We start from the raw sequence: 20,125 nt of genomic DNA on the forward strand, positions 1-20,125 counted from the left end.
CTGGTTCTGTGATAAGCAGGAAGGTTTGTCTTACAGTGTTATGTGGAGATGTGTTGCTGGCCTTATCCCAATTTCCTTATGTGCAGCTGTGTGAAATGGCTCTGTTCCACATGCCTGTGCTGGGGTGGTGCCAGACATAGTCTGAAGTTTTTGTTTTCTGTGTCAGGTTGACCTTATCAAATAGTCAGGAAGGGAATTCTGTTCCAGGTCAGCTGCTCTCGTAGAATGCCTGGGACAAAAGCTTTGGGAGAGGCTGAGATGCACACTTCATTTGCTATTTCATAGGGCACTTGCTCTCTGAGATTTCCTGGTGCCCAGACCCTGATGCACTCCACATAAACAGGGATGTGCCAGTTCACCTGCGTGCTGAGACTGGCCTGGGCAGAATCAGACCCATCTGTTTCTAGCAATCTGTGCCACTGGACACTTTGGAGAGGCTTAGCTGATACAAGGGTGTAGGGGATGTAAAGTTTAGGATGCTGCCCTAGTGCTAACCCTTAAGACTAATGACTAATGGACTAAACACTGACCTCTTCCAGACCTGGACAAACCCATGTCAGGTGCTGTCCTATATTCTGAGTGCCTTTAGACAGAGCTTGAGCATCTTGGACTCCATTCCTCTCCCTGCCATGCAGGTGTGTGTGTGTACAGGCTCTCCTGAGAGCAGGAAAAGGAAAATGAGGCAAGAAGCAAAACCCAGTTGTTCTAAAGTAAATGGGGTGACTTTATTTCCAGAACCTGCTGTGTTTCAAGAGACTTGCATTGTACCATCCCTGGAATTGCTTGAGGCCAGGTTGGATGGGGCTTGGAGCAATTTGGTCTAGTGGAAGGTGTTCCTGCCCATGGCAGGGGAGTTGGAATTGGATGATCTTTAAGGTCCCTTCCAACTGAAAATGTTCTGGGATTCTGTGACCTTTGCCTGAGGAATTTGGGGAGGTTCCTTTATTTGGCTCTCAGAATGTGGTTCCTGTGTAGCATTCGGTATTAAAATATACTTATTCCTTCCTGGTAGAAATTTTTTGGAAACAGAAAGCAATTGGTTTCTCTGAATGGTTGATTGAACTCCTCACTAGCATGTAAGCTTGGCTCTAGTGCCTGCCCCATCATTTGGTGTCACTGAAGTCCATAGTCTCCTTTTTCCTTTTCATCTTTCAATAAAAATTGTTTTTTTTTTTCTTGGCTGTTTCCTCACATAGGAGAGTTGTCAAGGCAAGCTGATCTTGTGCTAAAATTTTGTGATTATCTGCATTGAGCCAGAGCTGCTGGCTGGGGGTACCCAAGCTGTGCCTCAGTGGAAGGTGTTTCCTCCTTCCCTGTCCCAAATGCTGCAGGCACCAACAGCAGAGGCAAGGCTCCCTGCACTTGTTCTGCCTAAAGCACCCTGCTGGGTTTGACGTCCATCCTCAGAACTGACACCCAAGACACACTGGTCCATTTTGGAGGGGTTTTTTACATTTTAAGACCTCCTTTTTAACTGATGGGGGGAATAAATAAGAATTAAATGTTCTGTGCTGCTTGTGAGAAAATAAACTTCTAGCCTCTGTATATTATTATGGTTGGATAAACGATCAGATCCCTGCTGCAGTACAACACCTTTCCTTTGACTAGCTGTACTCTTATTATTATTATTACTATTATTATTATTATTCCTTCTAAATGAGGCACAGAAGAAACACATTTTTAAAAAGGTGTTAGGTTTTTGTTTCAAAGTGACTGTAATAACTCTTATTTTTTACTTAAATTCCTCCAGCTCCCTTTTGTGGGTTTCGTTATTCCCCCTCCACAACACGCACCGTTGCCGGAGGGTTCTGCTGGTGCGGTTTGGGTTTTGGGTGGGGGGTCCTGGTGCCGGCGCGGCGGTGTCCCCCTGCCCAGGCTGTGGTGCCACCGCGTGGCCGTTCGCTCACCAGCAGGTTTCGCTGTCCAGAGCACAAACCCTGCGTGTTCCTCCAGGAACGCTGGCGCTGCTTTTTTCTTCTCACCTGTGTCTTGGCCCCTTCTTGGGCGAAAGGGCTGTTGGCTGCTTGTTAGACCTGTATTCCTAAAGCCTGGACACCCGGCCTGTTTTAGGAGAGTCGGTGGTTATACCTTGGAATAGCTCTGCATCTGAAAGAGGGGTCTGGATTTGCCGTTGCTTCCCAACACAGCCCATGGGGTGGTGCATTGCAGCGGGTTCAGGAGTGCTGCTTCTTTTTGTCTGGAGAGGAGCAAGTGATACCTGGGGGCTGGTACCTCTTCTATACACAGCCAGGTCTGGGTATGAATCACAACCTGTATTGCTTGAAGAAAAGACTTTTCCAGGAAAAAGCCCCTGTCAGAATCCAGCTTGCAGTTTGCCTGAATATGTTGCTCTTTCCCAGCAGCAGCTCAGCCCAGCCCCCAGTTTCTAGGTCAGCAGCAGGGTGTGGGTCAGCAACACTGCCAAAGGATCACAGTCCTCTCAAATAGCCGGGTACAGCACACCAAGGACCATCATCCCAAGAGTCACGGGAACAGGACAGCTTTGCAGTACCTTGCCTGCCTTGGAGCATGACAGTCATTTGCCACTCCAACAGGTGTCTGTTAAGCCTAGGACACCAACAGTGACACTGGAGTGGTGGATAACCATGGAAAGAGCCTAAGAATACAAGGATAAAATGATCTGAGTCCAGAGGAGGACCAATAAGATCCTCAGGGGCCTGGAGCATCTCTGCTATGAGGACAGGCTGAGAGAATTGGGGTTGTTTAGCCTGGAGAAGAGAAGGCTCCAGGGAGACTTTACAGCACTTTCTGATACCTCAAGTGGTTATAAGAGAGCTGGAGAGGGACACAAGGACAAAGGGTGATAGGACAAGAGGGAATGGCTTTAAACTGAAAGGGGTCAGGGTTAGATTAGTTACTAGGGAAAAAAATCTTAACTGTGAGGGTGGTGAGGCACTGGAACTGGTTGACCAGAGAAGCTGTGGCTGCCCCATCCCTGGAAGTGTTCAAGGTCAGGTTGGATCAGTCTTGGAGCAACATTGTCTAGTGGAAGGTGTCCCTATCAGGGACAGGAACAGGGGTGTTGAAATGAGATGATCTTTAGGGATACCTTTCAAGCCAAACCACTCTGCTCTCCTCTGCTGGTAGTTAATACCTTCCTGACCTTAAAGAGTCACCTGGTGACTTACCCTTTTCAGGCTGATGGATGTGTCAATCTGCTGTCAGCTCAAGCCTTCTTCTCCTTTGCATTATCCCTGCTGCAGGTGGGACCTCACCTGGGGATGTTCACACCCACAGCACTTACTGTCACATCCCAGCTGACAAAAGCTGAGGCAGTGGCAGGTCACACGGGACACTGCAAAGAGGGCTGGTGTTTGAGAGAGCCTTCCTGCTCAGTGTTTCTTATTAAGTAGGTAGCTCTTGTAAACAGACAGATCACTTGGACATCTAACACCCAGGTGACTTGCAGACAGTTAATGCAGAGCCCTATGGTGTCCCTTGGGTTTGTAAACCTGGGAAGCTCAGAAATCTAAGTCTGCCCTCAGCAGGTGAGACCTCTAATGGCACATCCTCTGCTTGCTCAGCTTGGATAGATCTGGGCAGCCTTGGACAAGAGCTGTCCTCCTCAGGCTTGGCAAGGCCTAGGAGCTGGTGCAAGCTGCTGGAGTGTTTGAACAGGATGCCACGTTCTTGGGAGAAATGTCACTGTTCCTGCCTCTGCCCTGTAAGCTCTGAGGGTGGGGGGCACTATCTGGTTTATGTGGGGACACAAGGTCTGCCAGCTGTGGAAGAACAACAGAACTGACAAGAAGAGGGCCCTGTGCCAGCCTAGGACATCGCTTTTAATAAACAATGACACTGCTTTTTATTCTCTAGCAAAAGCATTTCATCTCAATGGAGACAGGCCCAGGCAGGTCAGGAGTTTATGAATTTGTCTGTTTGTACTTTTCTGCCCTGAAGTGGCATTAGACTTTCCCTGTCAAAAGTGTATTTCCAGCTTGCCTAGTTGCTAAAACAGTTGAGAGGAAAAGCAGCCTGTCTCATCTCTCACCTGGGCTCTGGTAGCTCATCCAGAAAGGGGGCTCTGAGGGGACAATTTCCCTTTCTCTTCCATGTGTTAGGCTGAAACTTGCAGTGTAAGTGCTGCCACATCCAGTTCTGAACTGCTTTTCCAGTGTGTACATGTGTGCAGTAGCTGCTCAGCAAATGTGTGACTTGGTTCTGGGACTGGGGAATGTGGGAAAGCTCCCCACTAACCAGGGGTGCAGCTTGTGGGATGGAGGGGCCTGGTTTCCTGCCAGCTCCTGTGGCAGGATAAATCTCACTGGGTAGCTGCTGGCAGTGTTTTACCAGTGTACAGAGCTGCTCCATCCTGCAAATGCTGCTTCTGCGGAAGTTGTCCCTCACTGCAGCGCCTCAGCCCACTGCGGAGTGGATGGCCCTGCACAGGTCTGGGTGGAACAGGTTCTTTACACAGACTGAGATCAAACATCCTGTGCAGAGACTTGTAAAACCTGTAAAGTGAAGCTGAGCAATGTCATGTTGAGAGCTCTCCTGCCTGCAGGGAAGGGGCAGCCCTCTACCCACCCCTGCCTTGCCCAGAGCCACTGGGCAGCGTCTCTGTGAGGGGCTGCCAGGGCCAAGTCCTTGAGCCTGATGTCGTGCTTGTGATCACTTTGGCAGTGATCAGTTCATGTTAAGGTTCTAGCTGACAGTGTTGGAAGCCAGCTGGTCACTGCCTGATCTGCACCCACCCAAACTGGTGATCCCAGAGTGCAGGAGGCTGCCCTGTCTCTGTGCAGCTACCATGAAGCAGGGTAGTTAGGCAGACTGTCACTGCCAGAGACAGGAGGACAAGAAAGTGTCCCTAGTCCCAAATTGACCCACCTGGGCCACTGTGAGGAAAGCCTGAGGGTCGGTGTTAGAGCAGGCTAGTTTTGGCTCATCATGGTGGATCCTGCTGAGGATCTTGGAGCGCAAAGGACACGAGCAGTGCATGACAGTGCCTGGTCTCAGTGCAGCTGTGGGGCCTGCATGTGGAGCATTCACAATCCTATATGAGTAGCCCTCTGTTCCCAAAATTTGGGCGAAGATGTGACATGAGAGATGTGGCATTCAGCTGAATACTAAAGGAAATACTCTCAGTGGGGGCTTGGCAATGCTGATTACTAAACAGTGGGGGCAGAGGGAAAGGGGGGATCTCTCAAAGCAGGGCTGCAAGGTGAGGAGAACATGGGGACATCTGTGTCCTCAGGTGGCCAGCAAGCAGTACAGACACTGCAACACATGGAAAATGGGGTGGGTCCTCGTTAAACTCAATGCCCTCACCTCAAAATCATCATCATCGGGATCCTTGAGCTTAATCCTGGTAACAACTTGATGCATCAAGTTGGACACCTTGAGGGCAATAGGGGAGGGAGGGGGAGTGAAATGCTGGTTGGGAAGGCTCTGTGTTCACCAGAGGCTCCATTCTGGTTACAGTGTGGTTGGTCCCAGCAAAAATGGGGACTCTTCTGGGGTTGTTTTTCTTGTTTCTCTTCTTTCAGGAAATCTTGTGTGTCTAAAAAATGAAATCCTCTCACTTGATGAGGTCACAGGGGCTGGCCCGTAGCCAGGCCGAGTTCCCGTGCTGCCCTGCCCGTTCCTCCCCAGGATCCCATCACTTCCTCCAGAACGCTCCTCTCACACGGATTTCTGCACTGCTGTGAGGAGGGGTCTGCTCATCTGGGTGCCTGGGGTATGCTCTGCTCTGAGGAGGCTGTTCCCTCTTAAGACCTGTTGCAGTCTCCGAATATAAACCCCCCTTTGTTGGGGAGAAGTTGACTTGACTGAGCCGCATGATCAGAGTCAGGTGACAAAACTGGGCACAAAAGCAGAGGAGAATGAGCAGCTGGGTGAGGGCATTAGCTGCTGATCTTGCCATTTGACAGGCTGTGTTACTCCTCAGGGAAAAATGAGTGCCTGGCCCTGTCCTCTGCTGTGGAGCTTAACCATGGTGTGTCTAACAGGTAAGTCCTCCCGAGACAGGGTTTCTCTTCCCTGCCTGGGCACAGGGGTGGGTAAAGCCATAATGGGACTGTGGGGGCCCTGGGCCTCACCGATGTGGGGTGCAGCAGTGGGCAGGGCTGGGGGGAAGGCAGGAAGGAAATGAGTGTTGAAAGACAGGCAGTGCTGGAAGTGGGATGTGTACAGTAAATGCAAAAATTTGCTTTTACAAGAAAAAAGAAAAGGAGAAATAGAGCTGTATTATTCTGCATATTGAGGATTTGCAGAGGCTTTAGCTTAAACCCCAAGGAACAGGATGCCTGCTGGTAGGTTGGGAAAGATCAGCTCTGTATCTGTCCCTGACATCCTCAAGGCTCTTGTTCATACCAAGGCATCACATGCAAAATAACACATCCTTCAAGTTTCCCTGGAGATAGTTTGGGTGATTCACAGTGCCCCTTAAAATAAAAAAAAAGAGGCTCTAGAAAGCAAAATCACTGTTCCATGATAAAGGCAGTGAAAGTGCAGGAGAGAAAATGGTTTGTCTGGTGAAGCTGATGTTGTTTGAGTATTGGTTTTTCACACCTGTGACTGACTATAACTGGTAAAATACACAAACACTTTACTAGGTACACAAAACTGGTTTTTTTCAGTTGCTGACTTCTTTTTTTTTCTCCAGAAATTGTTTAAATTATTAAGAAGTACTGGCTACCAAAGGTTATTGATGGCTACTGAAGTTTTGCAAACAACTCTACTATTTTAGTAGCATGTTATGGAAAACTACTTTCCATTTTAAAAAATTCCTCTTAACAGCACCACCATTTGACATTAAAACAACCAACCAATGAAACATATTCAACTAAACAACCCCCAAACCAACAAAATGCATCCAGCTGTGGGCAGTCCAAGGTGTTGAAACCTCTGCAGTGTCTCTGGCTGGCAGAGCTGAGCTGTTGGGGACAGGAGGGAGCTGTGGGAGATCGGACTTTGTTCTCAGAGGTCCTTCTGAGAGGTTTTCCCAGGAGAATTTTACAGTGCCCTTGACTTACTGCTTACCTAAAGATTACTTTGATGGATCTCAGGACTGACTCAGTTTGTTGCCAGAGGCGAGGCAAGAGCAGCAGATTGGCTTCAGCCCTTAAGGCAGGGGAGTCAGATGAGGGGAATTGTGCATCTTGGTTCTGGGTGGAGGCATGGCCACAGTAGTGGTGTCCTATGTGGGCACTGTGGAGCTGCTTTCCCTGCCTTGGACCAATGCTGGCACCTCTGGGCCTTGGATTTGAGCCTGGGGCAAACCAGCATGTTACAAAATGATCACTGTTAGGTCAGGTGTCTCTGTTTTAGGGCTGCAGCAAGGAATTGAGATTTAGCTCAGTTGGTCAGTGCTAATAATGCCAAGGTTGTGGGTTTGATCCACATATGGGCCATTCACTTAAGAGCTGGAGTCCATGATCCTCTGGGTCCCTTCAACTTGGACTATTCTGTAAATTCTGTAAAATGTGGATAGTGGCCCGGATGGCTGGGTGCTCATCTGCTTTACTCAGTAGTTACACCTACATGGGTTTTGGCCCTTGGTGAGGCACAAAGCAGGCAGTGAACATCAGGAGATAGCACTCCAGAAAAGTGTCTCCATGTGATCACAACCTTATAAAGACTCTTTTATCCACTGTTCTGATCCTGGTGCAGAACTTTAACTGGAGCTGCCATCAGCTTGGTCTGCATGTTGATGTTCATCCCATGGTACTGCTGAGCACTGGCACCCCACAGTGCCTGGCCTTGCATGGTGGGGACAAAATTGGGAGGGAAATTAAAGGCTGGGGGTGAAGTAGGGGTGGGGAAAAGGGATGTGGGTCTGACACCTGACAGCTTGTGCTGTCACCCCTCTTGTCACCCTGCCCGTGTCCTTCCTCACCTGCCTCCTGCTGTCGGGTGTCAGCTGCACTCTTTGACCTCCTTGAAACCCATAAACCAGTTTCTTAGGACTCCTTTTGCTTTCCATGCCACTGGTCATGCATTACCACGGGGGTTAGCCGTTGTGTGCTGCTTGGGAGAGCATTTACACCCCAAAGTATCGGCTCCAGTTGCCTACTGGTGCTATATAAGGTTGGATGTTTTCAGAAGTTGCAGTAAGTGTTGAGTAAATCCCTGCCCTGAGTTCCCGAACTCAGCTGGTGGCACAGCTGATGTGGCAGGAGCTGCCTAGTTTGGTTTTGCTTTTCTTCCTTTGCTTAGTACCACACTGCTAAATTAACAATAACTTGCTGCTTTCCATGCTTAGTTCCATGGGTCTCTCCTCTGTTAGAAACTGGAGGACATTCCCCATGCCTATGCCAAGGGATGACTTCCATCAGCACATGATGTTCCAGTCCACCATGTGTCACAGCAAAACAACTTGAGCTGCAGTAATACTTCCTTTCTCTATGGATTTCAGCAATCCTCACTCTGAGGGGGGATTTCAGAATTAAAGCAAGTCTTGGCCTGCAGGTTCCCTTCTGGTTACTGGATGTACCACCAGAATAGCTTAAAAAAATACTGAGCCCCTGACTTTTCTTGGCTGATCTGTTTTAGGGAGATAGGATAAAGCAGTCAGCTACTTGACAAGCATCTTAAATCAGATTGTCTTGAGATCTTAGGCCACTAATTATGTTTTTTCTTCTCCTAGGTATTACTTTAGGTCAGACAACCAGCACTGAAGCTGCCATTACATCAACCCCAGCACCTCTCAGTGCAACCAGCACTGAGGTCCCCATTGCATCAACCCCAGCACCTCCCAGTGCAACCAGCACTGAGGTCCCCATTGCATCAACCCCAGCACCTCCCAGTGCAACCAGCACTGAGGTCCCCATTGCATCCACCCCAGCAGCCCCCAGTGCAACCACTGCTGTGGCCTCTGCTCCCCCTGCAACACTCTCAGCTGGACTGACACCAACCACTGCAAACCCTGCTGCATCCACAGCAGCTCCATCTGCTGATCCAAGCACAGAAACCCCTGCCCAGACTCTGCCCACTACCATGGGGACTGTCCCCACCTCTGGCAGCACGGCCGCCTCTCAAGCATCTACAGGACTGACGGCCACATCCAGCAGTGCCCCAGTGTCCCCTCCAGGAGTGACCACACCCCCTGGGGTCCCGTCGGCAGCTCCGCTCCCCACCACCCCCCAGCCCTCCAACTGCAGCAGAGTGAATGTGACAGCCTGTGCCCGCTGCCCCCCAGGGACAGTCCCCAGCCAAGGTAAGAGTCCCTGCTCCCGGCTTCTGTGTTAGAGGGAAAAGGGATCTGTCAGGGGAGGTGAAGCCAGCACTTGTTCTTGTGTTGGAAGCTTGGACAGGCAGCAGGAGAGGGAGTTAATTCATTTCACCCTTCTGAAATCAAAGACTTGGTCTTTCCTGGCCTTGTGTTGTGCTTTGGTTTTCCTGAGGCTTCCCCCGTGGGGTGACAGAGCAGTGGGATTGTGGCACAAAGTGTAACACAAGTGCAGTTTGATTTTTTTGGCAGAAGAACATCATTTTGGGGTCCAGGGCTAAATACAAGGTCAATTTCCAGCTGTCTCAAATGTTTGAAAGAGAATCTCTGCTATAGAGACAGCCTTTCCCCATGGCCTTGAGAAAACACTTGATCAACCTCTGTTGTGGTCAGCAGTGCATAGTATCACCTTTCCCAGAAGTCATTTATGTTGTAACATGGTTGGATTTTGATTTCAAACACCACCACCCCATCCCACAAAAAAAAATCTCAGAAAAAGAAAATAATTCTCCAAAATACAAGCCATGTACTTTTTGCTTTTTCCCTGCACTACAGGGCACTTTAAAAAAGGGAAATAAGCAGCTCTGATGCTTTAGGGTGAATCTGCAGAGAACAGGAGTTAACTCCCACCTTCCTTGTGTGCAGGATCTTCTTTTACAGGGCCTTTTCCTCTTGCCTGTGTTGGTGGTGCAGCTGCCAGGACCGTCTTGGGCAAGCAGGGGGATGGCAGGTCTGATGTGTGCAGCTGCAGTAAATCCCACCCAATTTTTCTGTGTGGCTGGGATTGGTTTTGTGGAGCAGAGAGGGGTAGGACTTTCCTGCTGGGAATGCCATGGTACCTGTGCTCAAACAAAAGCTGTTGATGCTTAAGGCAGATCCTTGACTCTGGGGCTTTACACATCAGTTCTGCTTCCTACAAGCTTTAAATTATCAGTAATCTAAAGAAGTATATTGGGGTTTTTGGGGGGGAGGAGGGGTTTTGTTTTTTTGTTTTGTTTGTTTGTTTTGGTTTTGGTTTTGTTTTTTTTGTCTCTTTTTTTTTTTTTTTTTTGGCATTGGAGGGAAAACAAGGAAAACTTTCCTGGCCCCTCAAATTAAAGATGGAAAAAGCAGTCAGCTTAATTACTGGAGATTCACACTAATAGACTTGACTCCTTAGATCATCTTATGGCTGTTCTGCAGCTTGCTAACTGTGGGCAGCACCATAATTAGCATGAACATTGCAGTTTCTACCCTTTATGAGTGCCTTGCCAGAGGAACTGCATCCCAAAGCTTCTGCCTTTGTGGCAGTGACCTGTCCCAGCAGACACTGGGGTTTCAGTCAAGTCTTGCAATCCTGATCCTGACTTTTTGTTCCAATTTAGGCACCTTGAGCTGCTCGTGCTGCATGGGGGGCTTGTGCACAGACCCCAGTGCCTGCACACCCTGCCCACCAGGCCACTACCAGCCCCAAAGTGGGCAACCATCCTGCCTGCCCTGCCCACAGGGGTATTACACCAGGTGAGTGACTGAGCCCCTGGGCATGGGGACTGGATGCTGTTCCACAAAACACTTCCCAGCCAGAAAAATCTCTTCCTTTGGGCTGTAGGACAAGTGCTGCAAGGGTTGTTTCCCAGAGGCTAAATTCTCCTTCTCAGGAAACCTTGGTGTGGATATCCTTGTGCTGAGGGCTGTCCCTCTGTGGGCTTCCCTTTTTTACCCCCATGTCTTTTGTCTGCACTGAGGGAATGTGTTGTTTTGTGATGGGGAGACTCCTGGGAATGAGGTGTGGGTTCATCTCTTCAGCTTTTCTCTAGGATATGTCTGTCCAACAGGCTCCATCTCCCTGCTTTGCCCAATTACTTTCTCACTCCCTGTTTTCTTGCCCCCAAGGGATCTCATTACATTTAAGTCAGTGGCATCTAAAGCAATACCCTCAGCTGATAGAGTGTGGAAAATCTGACAAGACATCCCAGCCAGGAGCCCAGTCTTGCAGTTCCACCAGGCTGTCTCATCCAGGGATGCTGTACAAGTGTCCTCTGGCTGCGGGGACACGTGGATGTGCTGCTCTCCCCATTTCCATCAGATTTTCCCTTGCTGCATCCACGTCTGCAAACAGTGGGCTGTGTCCTTTGTGTGGTGGCAAGGACAGGAGGGGTGGCAAGAGCCTCCCAGGATTGTGTCCATTGCAGAACAGCTCCATTTGGGTCAGTCCCGGGGAATGGGAACAAAATCTGGCTGTAGGAAGGGTGACCTGACTGTGCAGTTTGTTTGCAGCAGCTCCTGAGTTTGAGGTGCCAGCAGGATCTTTCTCTGTGTTCCCCCCTTGTAGTTTGTGCTGTGAGGACCTGCCTTAAAAATATACCCCAAATTGCTTTAAAAAGACAATCAGGAGCAGCCTCCAGGGCACACACAGCTGCTGCTATTGGGATGTGGGAGAGGGCCAGGGACCAGAGGGGGTCAGGCAGCAGCGCTGTGCCAGATCAGGGACCAGAAGTGGGGGGTCTGGAAGGGACCTGGGGGTGCAGTGTGTGCATGGCCATCTCCTGGTGGCTGCCTGGGCCTCAGGGCTTCGAAGGGACCATTTAACACTTCTGTGGTATTTGGAGAATTCGGCCTCCCCACAGCTTAGAGCAGCTCTGGCTGGTTCAGGCCCTGTGTTGGTTTGCTTTCAGCAAAGCATTTGCTGTGTTTCCAACTGATTTTTGGTTTTTTTTTTTTTTTTTTTTTTTTCTGCAAATCTCACTCAGCCCTGGAGTTTCTGAAGGAATTAAAGAGCATGTCCTTGTTTTCCTCCAAAGCATCTCTGTTATCAAATTCTTATACCCACATACTTGTTGAGAGGGATTTGGCTCTGTTAGTGATGAATGTAAAAGCTTTCTCTTTTCCTGCCTTTCTCTCCTTTCCTCCCCCTCCTCCTGGAGGTCTGACATATTGCCTCCCTTTTCCCACTATGCTATTTAATGTCAGGGCTCTCACACATCACTGTCTGTGGTTTAGGTCCTTTTCTTCCCAAAAACAGAGCAGCTCCTTCTGAAATCGCTGATGGATGCTGAACAGCAAACACCTTCCCTATTCCATTTTCAAGAGTGGATTTAAGAGTCTGACTTGAAGCCAAGGGTTTTAAGCCTGGCCACAATGCATTTTCAAGACCTTCAGTTCAGATAGTCCCTTTCCATATAGCCCACAGGCACAGGGCATCTGTAATGTTAATAATACAGAAAACTTTAGCTTTTTACATTTTTTTTTTTTACATTTTTTTTTTTTTACATTCAGGTGAGTTCAAACTGATCACCTGAACTCCTTCTTTGTAATTGTTCTATTTCTAGACTTGTCAGTGTCATGCTCTGCTCTCTCTTCTCCAAGTGGATAGAGGCTTGGGTAACCTAAAACCCCATTCCACTCTGCTCCCTTCCCTCCCAGCTTCCCAAGGAGCACCGTGTGCCTTCCCTGCCCGCCTGGACATTTTGCTAATGAGCCTGGGGCTGCAGCCTGCAGAGCCTGTGAGCGAGGTAGGCTTCAGCCTGTGTTCAACCCAAATGCATTTTCATCATGTGATGCTTTTTCCCAGGGCCAGATGCAATTACCAGGTAACTTAAAAGCACTGAAGGGTAAACAGGCTAAAAATAGCCCAGCAGATCTCTTCCCATTCTGTTGTTATTAAAATGAAAAGAGCGTATCTCAGCCATGCTTATTCTTGCAACAAGTTAATGCTAACACTGTAGTGAAAGTCAGGAAAAAAGGTTTATGAAATTCAGTTTTAGCACAAGGGGGAAGCGTTGTCAGGAAAATAAAATATTCTCTATTTCTGATTGCAAAAATGAGTCTAAACCATCCTGGTTTTCATTTAGGCAATCTTCTGCAGTCTGAATATTAAGTGTAATACTCTCCTTAATTTCCACACATTAAAACTGGGGTTTCAGGGAGCTGCATTGCACCTGGCTAATGCCACTCAAGCCTGGTACAATGTGTTTGCAGACGGGTAACAGCATGTGCAGAACAGAACAGCTCTTACTTATGCAAAAACCTAATTCACACATGCAGTGCAGCAGCTCCTCTGCACCCAAGTGGGGTCCTGCTTGAACATGCACAACTGTTCCTTTGAAAATCCGCCCACCGAGCTGCCGGGCTGAACCCAAACCGTGGCTGTCACTTGCTGAGTTTGGGAGGAACAAAATCCGGCTGGCGACAGCAATGGGGTCTGTCACTCCCTTTACTCAGCAGATTTGAACACTCTGTCAGACAACAGGGGAGTCTGTGGGGGTGGCCCCTAAATCCTGCAAGTATAAATGTACGAAGTTCCTTTTTCCTTGCAGGGAGAGGGGAGGTGGGTTTGGCTTCATCCTGCTGTGCCTGCCTGGTGCAAATCTAGGTTTGAGGCAGATCTTACCCACACCACGCCCAGCTCCTCTCTGAACCTTACCTCTGTTCCATGGGGGCAGTGACCATGTTGTGCATCATCAGGCACCTTCCAAACCCACCTGAATTCCCAAGTGCTGCTCTCAGCTTTCCCGTTGGCATGGTGGGACTCACAGGTTGGGTCCTGCTGGCCCCTGGCCACACCCTGGGTGCTTTGGGGAACTTCACTCTTTGCTGTGCTTTGGGAAGGGTCTGTACGTGTCCTCCTGCCCGTCCTGGTCCTTGTGGTGCAGGGAGGGAGGGTTTGCTGCACCAGCAGAGCCATCCTGGCTGGTGGGTCTTGTGTTCTTCCTTTTGCAGGGAAGAAGATGCACCCCAGACTTCCTGGGGTGGGGGAAGGGCTGAGGTGACCAGAGGGGTTTCCCCTGGCCAGAGACCTGCTCCAGCTGAGTAACTTGGAAGTTGGCACTGGGATCACCCATTCCAGCTTCATTCCAGCTCAGCCTGTGGTGCTGGGAAGGGTGACAGGTGTCTCCTTGGTGTGGTTTTGAGTGATGTGAGATGTGACACCAGGGGAACCTGCCTGAGCCCTCCATGCAGGCTCAACATGGCAGAGGGCAGCAGGGAACTTTCATTGTTCTTTCAGAGCTTTTGAAAAATATAAACCCAAATATCCTAAATTAACCCCTGAAATGCCACCTGAAGCGTGTTGTGGAGAGTTGTTTGGTCGCTTGTAAAATGGACATGAGCAAATACACAACAATGTGGGGCAGAGATGTGGAGGCAAGATCCCGAAACCTTACTCTTCTCTTTTTCAGGCTATTTTAGCTCCAAGCAAAATGCAGCTTTTTGTCTGCCTTGCCGGCCAGGATCATTTTGCAAGTAAGGAGCCTCCTGGGGTGCTGGATCTCAGGTGGATAGGGAGAGGGGTGTTTCTTTTAGCCACTGAGCTGGAACCACCAGTGTAGTGCCCAAAGACAAGTCACCTGCCATTTCAGCTGTAGGGACACTGGTGCTGTCCTCGGTGAGAGAGGGACGGTACGATGAGGGGAGGATCCTGGCTGGATGCGGAGGGACCCTGGGATGAGGTGGCAGAGCATCAGCTCACAACCCACCTCCCCCATTCCTGCATTCCAGAGGTGCTGGTGGTACCTCACATGGCCCCTGACCTACTGTGTTAGGGATTCCTGCACAGAGGTTGGGGTGTTCACGTCCAAAGTGAACTGGCACATGGATACTCACCGTCCTTCTGACTTCCCTCGAGCTCCTTTGTCCCGTGTTATGCAGCAGATCTCTGCTGAACCCTGGTGAAATGGCCACAGGACTGGACCCTGGGCTTACCTGGCTGTATCGCAGGTCCAGCCCAGTTCTAACCAGTTCCAGCCAAGTTTGCTAAGGCATGGTGAGTTCATACAAGTTTCATACAAATAAGTGACCAAAGGCAGGACAGAAATGCCACCATGTGCCCAGCCCTAATTTGATGTGCTGGATGGGCCAGGCCAGATGGGGCTTTGAGCAACCTGGTCAAGTGTCCCTGACCATGGCATGGGAGCTGGAATGAGATGCTCTTTAAGGTCCCTTCCAACCCAAACCTTTCTGTGATTCTGTGTGAGAAACTGCAGTGGAGACACACCGACAAAATGGCAAAAGTTCCTGGTTGGTGTGGTTGACCTCGGAGAGTCTAGCTTGCAAGAGCTGGCTTTGATGGGCTGGGCTGGTCTTGGAAGTGCTCATCCTACATCGTGTCCTGCCTGCTCTCCCCTCGCAGCACCAGCAGCTGCTCGGCCTGCCTGCCCTGCCCCGGGGGGCAAGAGGCTCCTCGGGAGGCGTCGGAGGGGTGCGAGTCCTGCCCGCCAGGTAACTGCAGCTGGGAGGGGAGGCTGTGCCCAGCTGGGATCACACAGCTCCAGCTCCAGAGGCTCATTCCAGGCTTGTCCCACTCGACCCAGAGGCTGCAGGTCCCCTGCAGAGCAGAGCTGTGCCCTGGCTGTGAGGGATAGTGCTGGGGTGCTTTGACTGGGTGCTGGTGGAGGCTGTGCCTGTGCCAGACCTTCCTGCCAGGCTGGTTAATGGCCAGTTAACGGAGGTGTGCTGGTCCCTGGCATGCCAGGGAGCCCAAATCCACAGCTGGGTAACAGTTCCAGCAGAAGGCATCTTCACCGGTGGTGGTGGTGGTGGCTTTGCTGAGAAGCACAGCCTTGCTCTAGGAGATGGGGATGCTCTGCAGGGGCAGCCTGGGGCAAGGGGACACAGGAAGGGGATGTGAGGGACATGGCCCTGCTCCTTCCTGTGCTGTCTGGAGCAACACCGGGCTGCAGCAGGTGAGGCAGCAGGAGCTGGGCAGAGCTCAGGCAGAGCACTCCAGCCACCCCCATGACAGTGGCCAGCCTTCAGTCTGGACACAGCACCAGGGGCTTCTCGCAGCCAAGCTGCACTTTAAACATGCAGGAAAGCATTTACCACTTTGAGACTTGGAACTTCTGTGACCTGTCTCTCCCACAAAGCTTGGGAAACTGAGCGGTGCTTTGAAGTCTGCTCAGCAAGTTTCAAACAGCTGGAAAAAGTGTTTGAATCCAGAATTGGAGAGGATGAAACACCGCTGACCTCCAGCTCCCATTTTCCCTCTATATTAAAGCCAGAGCTCACTACTAAACCCCCCTCCCCCGTACTCCTACTCACACTACTCTGTTTGCCAAGGTCTGACCCCAAATATTCTTTAGTCCCTCTGTCCCTGTTGGTTCTGTTCTGACCCTTTGCCACCAAACCAGGACCAAAGTCCAGGCTCAGCTTTTGTTATGCACATGAGCACTTAATGCTCTTTCTCCCTGTGGCTTTGAAAGTTGATTCATCCATTTGCAAATACAAAGGGCCTGGGATCTAGTCTCAGACCTTAATTTTGTGCTTATTTGCTATTTAGGTACATTCAAAGGTCTCAGTGACAACAGATGCAAGGCCTGCAGGACAGGAGAGTACCAATTACAGCGGGGCAAGGAGAGCTGTGACCTGTGCCCAGAAAACCACTACTGCCCTGTGAGTCCCCATCAGCTGGGGGCAGCCTCTGTTAACCACAGAGCTGTCCCATGACAAGCTAAATACACTTCAATTAACACTTTTTTTTTTTTTTTTTTTTTTTTTTTTTTTTTTTTTTTTTTGGTAATCTGAGCTTCTTTTCTTTCAAACAGAGACAGGGCTCTGATGCAGGGAGATGGTTAAAGCTATGACTCCAGGAGCGTGGCTTTGTGCCTGGAGCTGCCTGCTCTGGCTGGGCCATGAGGGGATGGTGTGTGCATTTACGAGGGGGTTTGATGTATGGACTTGCTGTGTAATGACACCTTCTGCTCTTCCCCATACTCTAACGCTGCAGGAGCAGACAAGGCTGAATTTAATAATGGCAGATTCATTTAAAAATTTTTTTACCCCCAGTGCTAAAGTGTTACCTCCCTTTGCCCTGGTTTACCTTCTGCAGTTTATTGGTGCTGAGTTACTTCTTCTCTTGGGCAGAGCCCAGATGTGAACCCCATCAAGTGCCCTCCTGATGCCTTCTGCCCCAGGGGCAGCGTGGAGCCCACCTACTGCATGGAGCTCTTCCTGTACAAGGTGGGGGACTCCTGCCAGCTGACCCCTGCCATGATCATTGTCCTGGCCACCTTCTCAGCAGGTGAGTCTGGGTCCTCTCTGTCCTCTGGTAAAACCAAACACCCCTCCACAGTTAAACCAAGCATTCTCTGCGTGGTGTATTTTGTGTTTCTGGAAAACTGGATTTCTAATGAAAGTCCTTCTTGCTGCTTTCAATGCCAGTGATAGTCCTTTCCCTTGCTCTGAAGGAAGGTGGCACAGTGCTGAATGCTTGTTTGTCCCTGGGAAGCAGGGGTGTATATGGACCCTCAGTATGGGATTCCTTGGCCACAACAAAGTAGGAAAAATTTCCTTTTGGTATGAGACTTCATTTCCTGAAAGCATTCCTGCCTTGAGTCATGCCACAGCATCCAGCAGGATGGGGAGCTCCTGGCTCATGCAGCATTGGTTGTATTGATGCCATAATGTACCTTGTAACCCACAGAATGAAAGACAGCCTGAAGCTGCTGAGTGTGGGGAGCATCCTTCCAGATGCCACCTGCTGTAATTAGCTCACTAGGGCAAGCTAACAAGTGGATGAGCTTTTCAACTGGGAAGCTGTGCCATGAATAATCGTTCCAAAACAATGAATATGCATTTTTGGTCTCAGAAAAGGGAAAAATAGAGTTCTCTTGTTTTTAATCCAAGTTGGGGGGAGGTTTAATCAGAGAGTTATGATGAAAATGAGCATCTATTACTGCTATGGATTGCAAAAAGGGCAGATGAGGAAACTGGGAGGAGGAGGTTGTATCCCGTGCCCAGAGAGATGAAGAGAAATCCCTAAGTGCCATTTACACTACCAGAGATGAAAATCCTGTATCAAGAGAGCCAAGTCATAGAAATGACTAAGCCATCAGAAGATAAAGAATATCCAACAAGCCTCATATTCATGGTTTCTGTGTTTCAAGTGTATTTTATGTACCTTCTGACGACCCATTCTCCACTCAGCTTGCTGCTGTTAAAAGGAGAGAGAGGAGAGATTAAATGCATGTGTTACACCCCACAGTGAACAAGACACACACAGAGCAAAGCTGCTTCTCCAACAAGAAAGCAAGGTTCTCATCACACTCCTCTCTTGGCAGCTGAGGAGGGACTCCACGGGTGCACGGAGAGACAAGGGCAGCAGGGTCTGGAGGAGCTCTAGCAGCACTGTCTGCTGTCTCCAGGGGGCTGCTATGCCTGGTGGGAGCAGATGAGGGTTGTTCTCACAAGCTGTGGCTTGGAGCCATGAGAAAGCTCCTCCACTGACCCCTATCCCCTCACGCCAGGCTGTTGTCCAAAAATCTGCCAAAACAGATGCCATCTGAAGCGAGTATTAATTTGAAAAAAGTAGATTAAACTGAAGTATATGAAAAGACTGTCCAGAGAGGGACAATGGCCCATTAACCAGCATTTGTGATAAACAAGTCTGAGGGTCAGGGAAAGCATTCCTGCCTCTCCCAGAGCTTGCTGCAAAGAGGGAGAAAGGAAACAGCCCACACAGGAACATGCGAGTATTTCACGGCTGGGCTCACAGATCAAGTGTTTACCATGAGACTGTCTGCTCACACAACCGAAATTTGGGCGTATTTGTCTGGCCATATTGCATCACAGCGACAGATTTGTGCTCTTCTGTTCATATCAATTTTCTCTGATGATGCTTCTGCCAGAAACAAACGAACAGAATGTCGCAGTACTTGAGATTTGCCAATTACTTCCATGTCTATGCCCAATCCAAAAGTAATTTTTCCTGACAGCCCTGATCTCAGTCTAGACTCAGAGTTAATCTAGGTTAGTTACTTCTTGTGCTTCAGTGTGAGTGCTGCACAGACCAAACTAATTTCTCAGCAAGATCCTTTTGGTGGGGTCTGCAGTGGATAAGATGCCAAGTGGGAAATAGTTCCAGAGAGCAGAGAGTAAATGGGAGTAGGAAAACAAGTTACTGAATTACTTCATTAAAAGTTGCTGTTATTCCTTGCAGCTTCCAGAGTTAAGCTGAAATGCTGAAGTTAAATGTTATTACTGTTTGTGAAACCTTTTTTTTTTTTTTTTCTCCTTTTCTTTTGGGGGGACAGAGTATGTAGGAGAAAATACCCCTTATTTTACCAGAAGAGGATACCTGAGTTGAGAAGCCTTGGAGCAAACATCACCTGACACTTTACCTTCCCATCTGTGAATAACTACCATTCCCTTCTTTCCAGGTGGAATCGTTGTTGTCTTTCTAATAATTCTGAGGAGGCGGCAAGAGCATGGCAAGAAATCCTTGAAGTCCCTGTTGCTGCCCCGGGGCTCGGGAGGACACACCACATACGGGGGCACGGAGGACACAGAGCCAATCTATGCTGGCTGGTAGCACAGGCCATGATCAGCAGCCACCAGCCTCTCTTTCCCCTGGGGCAACACAGATGTGGAACAGGGCACAATGTTTAACCACGAGCAACCTATTTCTGTATAGCTAAACTCAGTGCTGGGAAATAAAACTGAAGTTTTTGAGTTGTGGCTACATGTGCAAACCAGCCCAGCTCCCTGCTCTGCTGCACTGGGCTGATGGACAAGGTCTTCCCCTTCCAATTCCTGGCTTCTTTCACAAGTAAATACTCTTCTCCTTTCTTCAGGACATTCCCACACAGGTGCTGTGTAAACCCAGCCCAGCCAGCTGTGACCCTGTGTCAGTGCTGTGCTTCACCAGCTCTCCACTGCCAGTAAAAACAGAATCTCTGTCAAAAGATCCACGATTTTAAATGAGTGCACAGAGGTGGGAGCAGGTGTTACTTCTCACTTCAGTCTTGCAGCAGCAGAGGTAGCTGAAGTAACCCAGCTGGGGTGGGGGGGGGGAGGGTAAGTGATTCTTGCCCTCAGCTGCTCATTCTCTCCCCAGGGAAGGTCTTAAAAGTGTTTAAAAAAATTTATAAATGTATCAGTTCTCTGATCTCTCTCAACTGTATCAGGCAAATAACTGGGTGGAAGAGTGGTACATCAGCCACTGTGGTCAGACAAGGTGCC

At 49.4% G+C, this 20,125-nt stretch overlaps 1 protein-coding gene across 2 annotated transcripts; it reads left to right on the plus strand.

Moving 5' to 3' along the window:
* The first annotated feature begins 5,618 nt into the window (after window positions 1-5,618).
* Window positions 5,619-19,615, plus strand: LOC138110023 (uncharacterized). Of its 2 annotated transcripts, XM_069014621.1 has the most exons (10): window positions 5,619-5,812; window positions 5,909-5,969; window positions 8,609-9,178; window positions 10,555-10,690; window positions 12,593-12,681; window positions 14,347-14,410; window positions 15,297-15,385; window positions 16,446-16,558; window positions 17,030-17,186; window positions 19,324-19,615. In XM_069014621.1, the coding sequence occupies exons 2-10, from the start codon at window positions 5,915-5,917 to the stop codon at window positions 19,473-19,475; spliced, it is 1,425 nt and encodes a 474-aa protein (XP_068870722.1). In that variant the 5' UTR covers window positions 5,619-5,812; window positions 5,909-5,914; the 3' UTR covers window positions 19,476-19,615. The 2 variants fall into 2 exon arrangements, with proteins under 2 accessions (XP_068870722.1, XP_068870721.1); XM_069014620.1 differs by having other exon boundaries at window positions 5,619-5,969.
* Window positions 19,616-20,125: the final 510 nt, after the last annotated feature.

This window comes from Aphelocoma coerulescens, chromosome 4 (genome assembly GCF_041296385.1).
Source record: "Aphelocoma coerulescens isolate FSJ_1873_10779 chromosome 4, UR_Acoe_1.0, whole genome shotgun sequence".
Classification (NCBI taxonomy): Eukaryota; Metazoa; Chordata; class Aves; order Passeriformes; family Corvidae; genus Aphelocoma; species Aphelocoma coerulescens.

What these genes read in the sequence shown, in the direction of transcription:
- LOC138110023 (XM_069014620.1), top strand. Translation starts at nt 5,915, where the DNA reads ATGAGTGCCTGGCCCTGTCCTCTGCTGTGGAGCTTAACCATGGTGTGT. An exon ending in CCACAGGGGTATTACACCAG is followed by an intron (nt 10,691 to 12,592) that starts GTGAGTGACTGA and finishes CTTCCCTCCCAG; the next exon opens with CTTCCCAAGGAGCACCGTGT. An exon ending in CAGAAAACCACTACTGCCCT is followed by an intron (nt 16,559 to 17,029) that starts GTGAGTCCCCAT and finishes TCTCTTGGGCAG; the next exon opens with AGCCCAGATGTGAACCCCAT.